This window comes from Gossypium arboreum, chromosome 12 (genome assembly GCF_025698485.1).
Source record: "Gossypium arboreum isolate Shixiya-1 chromosome 12, ASM2569848v2, whole genome shotgun sequence".
Classification (NCBI taxonomy): Eukaryota; Viridiplantae; Streptophyta; class Magnoliopsida; order Malvales; family Malvaceae; genus Gossypium; species Gossypium arboreum.
Genome location: NC_069081.1, coordinates 105,295,468 through 105,306,076, shown reverse-complemented (window position 1 = coordinate 105,306,076; position 10,609 = coordinate 105,295,468). Strand labels below are relative to the sequence as shown.

The 10,609-nt window shown below is 35.6% G+C and overlaps 2 protein-coding genes across 3 annotated transcripts; both read right to left on the bottom strand.

The window, feature by feature from the left end:
- Window positions 1–2,113: 2,113 nt before the first annotated feature.
- On the bottom strand, window positions 2,114–5,343 carry LOC108479513 (uncharacterized). Its single transcript, XM_053022738.1, has 9 exons — window positions 4,916–5,343; window positions 4,463–4,704; window positions 4,117–4,188; window positions 3,602–3,666; window positions 3,340–3,496; window positions 2,981–3,061; window positions 2,787–2,876; window positions 2,530–2,634; window positions 2,114–2,391 (listed from the first exon to the last, which is right to left on the bottom strand). The coding sequence occupies exons 2-9, from the start codon at window positions 4,697–4,699 to the stop codon at window positions 2,344–2,346; spliced, it is 855 nt and encodes a 284-aa protein (XP_052878698.1). The 5' UTR covers window positions 4,700–4,704; window positions 4,916–5,343; the 3' UTR covers window positions 2,114–2,343.
- A 140-nt stretch (window positions 5,344–5,483) lies between these two features.
- On the bottom strand, window positions 5,484–10,290 carry LOC108479512 (probable apyrase 6). Of its 2 annotated transcripts, none has more exons than XM_017782165.2 (8): window positions 9,336–10,290; window positions 8,687–8,799; window positions 8,014–8,121; window positions 7,541–7,595; window positions 6,931–7,116; window positions 6,748–6,845; window positions 6,355–6,551; window positions 5,484–6,183 (listed from the first exon to the last, which is right to left on the bottom strand). In XM_017782165.2, exons 1-8 carry the CDS (start codon window positions 9,940–9,942, stop codon window positions 5,910–5,912), a joined length of 1,638 nt encoding a protein of 545 aa, XP_017637654.1. In that variant the 5' UTR covers window positions 9,943–10,290; the 3' UTR covers window positions 5,484–5,909. The 2 variants fall into 2 exon arrangements, with proteins under 2 accessions (XP_017637654.1, XP_052878697.1); XM_053022737.1 differs by having other exon boundaries at window positions 6,096–6,194; window positions 9,336–10,283.
- Between the last annotated feature and the right edge of the window lie 319 nt (window positions 10,291–10,609).

Sequence of the window (10,609 nt, the reverse complement as noted above, 5' to 3'; positions counted from 1 at the left end):
ATATAATGATTGTTTCATAAAAATGATGTGAAAATTACTGCAAATTAAGCCAAGAGTATTAAAATATAAAGCCATTCCTTTGATACTAAGAAAAGGGTGGCTTTGTTTTCTTTAATGGAAATGACTGGTCAGACAGAAGCCATGGATGGACCACTTAGAACTGCTAGATTGCTTTGCAGCAGTAGCAACCAAAGTTAATTCCATTAAAAGAACGAGAATTTTTTTTTTTGGTTCATTAAAGAACGAGAATTTAAAGTGAAAGTATGTGTGTATATATATGTGTGTGCAAAAAGAAGACCCACTTCTAAAATAAAAAAAAAAAAATAAAGAAAAAACTTGTGTTTTGTCCCTTAATATGTTTGAATGTTCTCGTTTATCCATGTAGGATTATATATATTTCTTTTACTTCATCTTTTTTTATTAAAATATGCAAAATACCACATGCAAGTTGGAACATTCTAAAGCATAAATGCTTGCACTTTAGGGTTAGTTTATGGAATGGGGATTTGATGTTGGGATGAGATGTGAGTTTAATGGTGACTGGCTGGCTGGCTGGCTGCTCATACTCCATCCATTAGTATTTCACTCCATCTTGGCTTGAACTTGTCTTAGTTAATGTTCTGATTCTCCACTTCTTATCAATACAATTGAACAACAAAAAAGTTTTAGGGAATGAAAATCAAATTCTGAGCTGCTTTGATAAACTACATTGATGTAACATATCAATGAATTATTTGAGGCATTTGAATTTAGAATTAAAATATTTATCTTTTAATGATATCATAACTCAAATTTAATTTAATTAATTATCTTGTTTTCTTTTTAAGTGTAAATACAATTTTAAATTACAAAGTAATATATATTTATAAGAGTAATCTATGTCACTAACTATTAGTAAGTTGTTTTTATCACCCAACTATAAAAATTATAAAATGATCACTTAACTATTCAATTTTGTCTTTTTTTATCACTGGCGGGCTAATAGTAACAACTTTTTGAAATGTTAACCAACTGATGACCAGAAAAGATAAAAAATAAATAATTGAGTGGCCATTTTATAACTTTTCATCATTAAGTGAATAAAAAAAAAATTTACTAATAATTAAAAGACTGCTAATATAATTTATTCCAATTAGAAATAAATTCTTTGAACCAACTATTATTCAATTGAGGAGCAGGCCTAATTTGAATCTTTTGATTAGTCATAACAAGTATTTTAAAAGAAAAAAGGAGTGAAAAAAAAGGAGGGAAATAAGGGTGATTGTAGATTGTCGAGGTTGGTCTAAAAGTAGATACTTTTAAACTTTGATTTAAACCAAAGGCAAAAGGGGCCCATTCCGCTTGATGATGAGGCAGTGTAGCCACTGCCAGCCTCGATGGTCTTTGTGCAAATGAGACCCTCCACTGAATCCCTGACCCAACTCCCACCCAAAGTATTAAAGAAAGCTAAAGTCACTCTATTTCTTCTAATTTCTATTTCTTACATTTCCCAAATCCCAATCTTCCAATTTTCTTTTTATATCCAATTCCTTTTCGACTATATTTTGAAATCTGCATCTAACAAGCATTGCATATGTATATGATCTAGTAATTTAACGCTTACTTCATCGTCTTAAATACATACCTGAGCAAAAGCTTTTGAACCCTTTTTTTTAGACTAACAACAAATATTTATATCTCAGAGTTCCAATCTGAGACATGCATATGTTTTCACTTGGCAGAGACCACAAAATGGAATGTTACCAAAAACACAAGTTAAAGGCAGAATCTTTAACTGGCTTTACTTTTAAGGTTGTTCCCATATAGATCATGATCAAGTCTGGTCGAGAATATATGCTCTTTTCTTTATAAAAAAAGAAAAAGAATACCACCAAGTATTGGCATCCATTGATGTGACCAACTAGTTTATTGGCGTCTGTAGTGGGACTCGCATTTCAGATTTTAACGATTCCCAAATGGTATTCGAATTTCACCACTTTTGCTTTAATGAGGTAAATAATTTAGATTCATAAACACCATTTGTTTACTTCTTTCTTTTATTCCTCCCAACATCCCCATACAACTCAAACCATCCGGATTTCAACAAGTGCCAAAAACAAATCTCTCTCAACACTGATAGAAAATTTCATAGATTTGATAGATGATACTAGTACAATATCTGATATATCGGATACAAATGTCAAACACGAAAATTAAAAATAAATAATAGAATGAATAAACAATAACATATGGCGACCAGTTTCTTGCAATCCAATCAACAGAAATTGAAAATCTAGATGGTGAGAATGTGTGAAGTTCACATACAAGACACAATGATGGGCACAAGATATGAACATGACTGAGTCACCCATAGCGATTCATTGAAACAGAAATCAGTAGAGCTCCAAAGCTCTGTCCACCAACAATTCGTGGAATAAAAAGTTCAAAGATTTTCAAGTTCAGTGATAGGGCAAATGAGCAGAACAGTCATCAGTGTTCATCAACTAGCAATATAATGGCAGTGCAGAGCTTCGCGCTTCAAACGCTTACCTGCTGGGGACTCATTGTAGTTCCTGATGCAATGGTAAAATGCATACCCCTATGTTGCCCGGATTGTAGCACAAAAGCAACCTGTGTTGCAGCCGCTGCCACTTCCTGATATGGATACAATACAATATCAACTGAAGTATAAAAACCATGTCTGTGATGTAGCCTTTTGTTTAACTTGATGCTTTCCAGGCTTCCCCGGGGAGAGAAATAAAAAAAGTGGTTTTCAAATTGAAAGTAGGAAGTAATGATAAAATAACCTGTCTTTGCCTTCGTTGCTGTAATATACTCATGGCCCAGGCCATAATGTAGCATGGCAAGAGAAATACAGCAGCACGAATAAAGAAAAGCTGAAACATGAAACAAAGCAATTTAAGAAGAAATGGCTCCAATGGGATGATGACTTTAATATGGATGACTGAGAAATGCTATGCGAGCTTTTGGCAAAACTTACGGAGAAGAAAGTAGACAAATCTTCATCTGAGTCGGGATCGGGAACATTCAATGCATGGCGCAATAGCAGAAGTCCCATTAACTGATAAAAATGAAGAAAAGAATAATATTAATCACTTTAAAAATGAAGTCTTAATTAAATGGTCAAGTACAAAACTGAAGGTCATCGAGTTAAATGCTGTAAAATCCTTTGTCCAAATTAATTCATCAATATATTTCCTTCAGGCATAGTTTATATATTAATAAATAGAAATGATAATAGTCCAATTTTCAGGAATTAATGTTAAACTCACTTAAACAAGCATGTTAAACATGATTATAAATTGAATGTGTCGAGGAGCTTCATAACTAAAAGCTTACAATTAGTGCAGCTGAACGGCAAAAAGCAGCTCCACTGGCATTTGATGCAGCACATTCATCATATTCGGTTTCCAAAAACTGCCGTTCTGCCTCTGCAATGGCTAAGAGGCGCGGATCACGCAAGTCCAGTGGGGTGCCAGAGATTGTCCAGACTCCACTACAAGACAGATATAGAAATTAATAAGATGGTATCTTCCAAACAGATCATACAGAGTAGTTGTCAGTGTCATCTGCAAAAAACATGTGAGGCCATCAAACTTACCCAATATCGATAGAGGTTTCTTCAGTTTGGGTGCGAGGTAGAGCAGTGTAACCTGGTTCATAAGGCTGCAAGGCAAACAGAAAGGACAGACTACCTCAGCAAGGAGACATAACCAAATATGAATAGCACTAAGCATGAACTAAGAATTTAACAACGCATCAGCAGTAGTTAAATGCCTAAATGTATCTGACCCCAAGGTTGCTTAAATCCAACCACAGCTGTGATAAATTCTGAAAAGCAACATACATGATAAGCCGGGAAAGCCGGGGCTCAAAAGATAAGGGTTTTTCCCATAAATCAAAAGGCTAATAAAAATTCTTCATAAAAGCCATCGATTTCACCCTCTTCCACACTCATGTAACTACTTCGGAATCCTCAAACTTGGCATTCCTTGCACAAAAGGCCTAAACTTTTGCTAGTTCAAATGAAAAGGGATGAAACCAAGGTGCAGTAATCGATGAATGTTACTAAACAAAATAACGAAATTGATAGGGGATGCTAAAGCAAGTACATACCTGATGACATATCTCGCACTTTATATTGCCTTTCTCGTTGCACCAATGCTGCACGCATTTTCTATGTGCATACTGCAATTTGAAACATATAGAATTCAACAAATGACTGTCATAAATCTTGTTTCATGTACTATTTAAGAAATACCAAAGCAATTACTGATCATGGCGAAATATGCATAATTTTATGAGGTTCATTAAACTGAAAACTAAATCGTGAAGAAAGCTTTAGATAATGCACTTTCTATTTCGGGAAAAAATGTTCTTGATCGAACTTTTTTTCGTGAAAAAGAAAAGAAATGCAAGTTAAACAAATATATATATATATATATATATTTAATAATAATACCTTGAGGCTGCCACTGCAGGCACATGGAGTCTCAAGATTCTTAATGGAATCTTCATCCTGGCAAATGCGGCACTCCGCCGACTGAATCAGCGGCTCCTCCTCCTCCTCTCCGTTGACAACCCCCTTCTCCTTAGACTCCAACAAGCACGACGACCCCGGAACCTCCGTTGAGGGACCAGCATCCGACTCCTCCGGCTTCATCAGACGGTCGACACCCAAAACCAGGTGATCACTCATAATTTCTACAAATTTAACCAAAGAGAAAAAAGAAAGAACTTAGATTTCTAACTATTTAATTCAATCAGAAAAAAATAAAATAATAAGAGGAAACCCGGAATCGCTCTGAGTTAGAGCAGCGAAACCGGGGGTTCCAAACAAATGAAAGAATGAGAAAGTACTGAACGAAGAAATCAAAGACAAAAAGAATTAAAAAGATAAAAATAAAAAATTTACCTTCAGCGGGAAAAAATGGGAATTTGTGTTTAATTAAGGGAACGAAGAAATAGGAGAGAAAATTTCTAATTAAGCTTGTCTTTCATTTTTCTCTTTTGTTCTTTGGCTACGCACGCGTTTTTCCTCTCTAAATTTCCGTTGATTGGGAGCTTTTTGTAAGAAATTTTGCTTTTCCTCAAATATGTGATAATAGTAAGAATATTTTTTTTTTTAAAAAAAAAAGAGAGGAGAAAATTGGTGAGCTGGTGAAAGACTGGGATTTGAGTGGAAAGAGACATGGAGAAGTCAATCGATACGGCTCCAAAAGGGTATTTTTAGAATTTGAGATCGCCAATGCACATTAGCTGGCTCACCTCCTTTTCTCTCTTTCGGTGCCTGTCCTTGCTATTTTATATATATATATATATGAAAATTTGTTAAATTTATGAAAAATAAGAAAATCTAACATGCTAACATTATAGAACATAGTATCATATATGTACACATATGTGTGTTACACCCTATTGGAAGAGAAGAACAAAAGGTAATTTCAGGGGTGTGTAAGAGAACATATGAGAAATGAACAAAATTTTCTTAAGAAAACAAGGCAGCCATTGTAAGGCACTTCAGGGACAATATTTGAGGAAGATCCAGTGATACAGCTCTGAAAATACCCCCTGCTCTACTTCCCACTACTACTATTTCATCAGTTTTTATCTAATCCTGTAGTGTAGGTAAAAAATGAACAGTCAAGTGGTATAATAATAAAGGTTTTGGAACTTCCGGTATATACACAATCGGAATCTAGTCATCTATCCCGGTTCCCCCATGAAAAGATTACACTCAATCCCACGGTAAAAGTTGATGATATACAGTTATATTTCCCACTCACATGGTGAACCTAAGTGGAGGGCATATTAAACCAAGGAAGCATAATGATAATATACCATCATAAGACATGCATTCTCCTCCCTTGGCTGCAAACTCGTAAACCAATCTCCTCAGGACAACAATATCATTTTCTGCCAATACGAGTCACTATATATCGTCCTTTCTCTAAATCATACACTGTCTTCAACTCAGGTTTCCTCCATTTCAATATAAACCAAGCTATGAACATCAATATTGCAGAAACGGCAATGATGGAGAATAGCGTGGGTGAATCATTCATGACAATGGTAGTTATCCAATCAATTTGCGGCGCATCCAACTTGGCCGTGTTTTGTAATATGAAAGCTCCCAAGGCCCAATCTAGTGGTATATTTTCTACCCGATTAGCAAAGCTGATCCTGTTTAAAGGCTGAATCACATTAGTAAAATTTCAATTCTGAGAAAGAACAAGAACACTATTGACAAACCCCCAATTTGATATTACTATATGGAGGAAAGCCACAGTGCCCAAAAAGCCATCGAACAAACATGGTTTGTTTGCTTTTGAGGACACTTAGCAGGAAATATACCTTTCATCATCCAAAGCAATTCCAAGGCTATCATGAAGTAAGGCCACAATATATGCTGAAGAAAAACAATAGCGCAACAATTCTTCCTCACCAAGTGATTGGTGCTTCTTCTTCAATTTTGACCAATCTTCTCCACAGAAATGTTGCCCCGCCATCATGACATCAGAAAGAGAGGCCCTTTGATGCAACCTAAAGAACTAATCCAACAAAGAGTAGTCAAACAAAGAAATGGAAGCAATTTAAGAAACAGAAACGCAGTGCAACCATGAAAACATCACGTGGGCTAAGATTGTGCATGCAAGGCATATGAAATGTCTGTGTGTTTTGGGGGAAAGGGGGGGGGGAGACTAAGCAAGCATAAGCCAGTAGGAGAAAGGGAGATTATAAGTATACCTTTGAGGTATGGAAGAAATTTTCTGTAGCCAAAAATTTTCCTTGAAGCTTGGGCATGAAAACAGACCCCAAATAACAGCGGTAGTTGGAACATTTTTCTGCATCTCAGAATATATATAATGATTATAATCATGTGGCACAAGGTAATGCAGTAAATGTAGTGGTTCTAAGAGAGTTTGTAACCTTTTCCGTTTTGTAATAACATTAGTGCAGCAGATCTGCACTCTGAGAAGTTACCAGTAGCTTGAAGTTCGGAACTATATTTACTTTTTTCAGCCATATAACCCAGTGAAAGATTTGATGATGGAAACAAGTAACCTTTAGGTGTACAAGGATCCATGTACATCACCTTATTAAGAGAGTCAGAAGCTGTATTAAGGTAAGAAAAAACATAATGAGCCATATAACCATAATAACTTAACAAACTAGTACCACACCATCTCTATCAAAGGTAACAAAGATTTTGTGAAGATATCCAATAAAAAAACTTTTGATTCTAACAAGCTTTTCCATAATGTCCAGTATGAAAAAGCCATAAATGATCAAAGGTAAAAAGAAGCCAACTTTTAGAATTAAACATTCAACTGAGCCTAAACAGTCAAAACCGCAATATACAAACAGCGCTCATACTCAAATTTAGATATCTTCCTTAAGCTTCAACATTGCAAGACTCTAGAAGATGATTAAATTAGAATTCAGCATGAGTGAAATTCCTAACTGGAGTTCCATGCACAATTTCAAGCACTTCTAAGCCTGCAAAACTTTGGCAGAAAGAAAATACATCAAAACTTACCAGGACTGAAATCTCCTTTAATTAACGATTCCCTCAATGATTCATGTGCAACATCCTGAAAATAAAATGATGAAAATTAAAAGCTCCTAGGTTAAGATTGAATTTCTTGACAGAATGTCTAATAACATACATACAAAATCACAATGCAAAGCCATATAGAAATAATAATCATACTAGTTAGAAGTTAGATATGTATTGTAGTCATTACTGTTTTTGAAGGGAAAAAAGAACTTGCAGTAGCACAGTCAATCAGTCAGATAAACATCCAGAATGTTATGGAAAAAAATGTCCTTATATATATTCTCAGAACATTCGATTTTAACTATGCAAAACATAGCAAAGATCTCCTTTGAATTTCAAGAAAGTTAAACCCCTTTTTTTTGGGAATAAAATGCCTACAATTGGAACACGACAGCCTAGCAACCATAACAAACAAAAAAGGTAGATGAATAGCTATTGCATGCGAAGGTTACCTGACCAAAATGAAGAAAGCTGTGACTATAGAGACCGTAAGTGAAATTCCCAAACTTGATGGAGCGTGAGAACTTAGAAGGCATAGGCTCACTTGAGAAAAAGGTTACCTGAAAAATAAGTATAAGCCAAGTAATGGCGATCTTCTAAGCGCTTCTCAACTTATACATTCAGAGCACCAAGCCAAGAACATACGTAATGGCATCCAATGCATTTGCAATAAGTTAAATAATAGCCTCTTCTTTCTTTTAACCTCCCCCCTCCCCCCTTTCTTTTGACAATATATATAGTTTCATTGCTTTAAGCAGAAGTAATGCCGTTGACAACAATAAATTTTTTCATGTTAATGCCCATTTCTTGAAATGACACCAACATGTCGTTTTTAAAGACAGATAACGAAATTTAGTTCATGGCTCACACTAAAAAACCTGCTTCATAGTTATAAGTTCAATAAAGAAACTTTTTACAGTGGGTTACGAAATAGTCTAAGATATCATTTCTTGATACACAAGAAATAGCTTCAAGGAACTCTAACATGTAGGACCATTAATTATAAGCTCAAATGACTTGTAAAATCTAGAGTGGAAAAATCTAATCAATTCTACCAAAACATTATAGGAAAGAATTCCAAATTAAAGAATCTAGAAGCAGGGAAGACTAAAGATAACCACAAACCTGAGCAGATGCCCCACCAAGTTCAATAATTCCAGTCGTATCCAGAGGATTACCTCCAAGAGTACCAAGTGCATAGTTTGCAACAACCCAAGCATAGACCCCCTCATCAGAGCCTAAGACAGTTAGAGCATCCAAAATTTAGCCTCAAAAAAAGTGGATCAGGGATTAAAAACTAGATATAAACAAAAGGACTGAAAGATTTCCTGTCTTGACTATAAGAGCAGATCTTATTTAAGCTCATAATACATAATAAATACAGTCAGGAGAGAGAAAATGAAACGCAAATATCAAAAATATCATAAGTAGTTATCAATGAAGTTGGTTCCCTCTGTGATATGTAATTTCAGCCAAAATGGACCAAGACAAACAACCATTGTTCACGTTAGAATCAACATAAACCATTATACTAAAATGTGGACTAACCGCATTGTACTACTCTTCCCTTTCCTACATCTCAGTTGTAAAACACCATCGAAGTTTCCCCCATTAGCTTGGAAAATTCACTTAAAACATGGTCAAGACTCAAGTACTCTATTTCTTACCACTAAAGATGAACTTAAACCTCTTGCTACTCTTCTATTCCTATTCACATGTTAGATTCAAAACAGATCACACTGCATTACCACTGAAGTAACCCGCATTGTATTACCTGTAATAACTGACGCCCACTCGTCGTGAAATTTAAACCCAGACACTCTAAGCACCTTCCTGCACTCCTCCAAAATCCGCTCCTGCAACTCAACATCCAACAACCTCAGCCCAGCCGTCGCCATTAACCTAATTTCCGTCTCTGCCAACTGTTTTCTTGGAACTTTCTTCCTCCCAAACTCCAGAAGCTTTCCCAAAGAATCCGAAACAGCTTCCGGATACTCCACGTAAGCCGACAACCCCGGATTAACCTTCAAGCTATCTGACCCTTCTTTAAAATCGAAAACCAGGTTTTTGCTTCCATCAACTAAGTACCGAAACACATGGATCCTCGTTCCGGTGCTTCCACCATCGATTATGATTCCGTACTTCGTGGACACTGGTGAGGAGAAAATGAAAATGTAACTAAAAATCAATAAAGCGAGAGATACGGATACTGAGATTGCAAAGAGAGAAGGGGTAGGCTTGGTTTGACGAGGGTTTCGGGAAAAAAGAGAGGTGGATCGGGAATTGGGTCGGGTTTGGAACTTAATTGGATCCATTTTAGGTTGGTTGGTGGTGGTCTTGAGTTCGGAATCGACCCGATGTCGAGCATTCAATCGTCGCATCAAAAGATCAACAAGTATTGCTGGGAAGAAGCATGTGATTGTTAATAATACTACTCAAGAAAAGAATTGAATTTTTCGAAATTGAAAGGGAAAAAAAAAGGATTTCTAGGGTTTTTGGCTTAGAATTGGCATTGAATTGGAGAGGGAGAGAGACTATGACTTTCAGAGGTTGCAGCTCTCTCTCTCTCTCTCTCTCTCTCTCTCTCTGATCTGATTCTTGTTGTCTTCTGGCTTTTCAGTTTAATATGTTTGAAGCCTTTACGCGTACTTATAATGATGGAGGGTTAACTGTACACCACTGCCTCAACTTCGTTTAAAATTATGTTTTAATTACCAACATTCAGAAGTTAACATTATCCATTTGATACATTTTAATGAGAGGACGAATGACATTAGTTCAAAGGGATGATCCCTAAACTATATTTAAAATATTATTTTGATATTTTTCACATTGTTCTTCCTAATAAATACGCAAAAAAAATATAAATAATTCAAATTATAAAACTAAAAAATTCTAAAAATGCTCTTCCTATGGATGTAAAATTGCAAGTCATGTATGATAAGTACTCTGAAAAGAGTCGCCAATTAAAACCATAGAGGATGCAAATGCGGCAGTGTTCTGAAAAACGTATCACATATGTTGTTATCATATTTTCATGGTGATAAT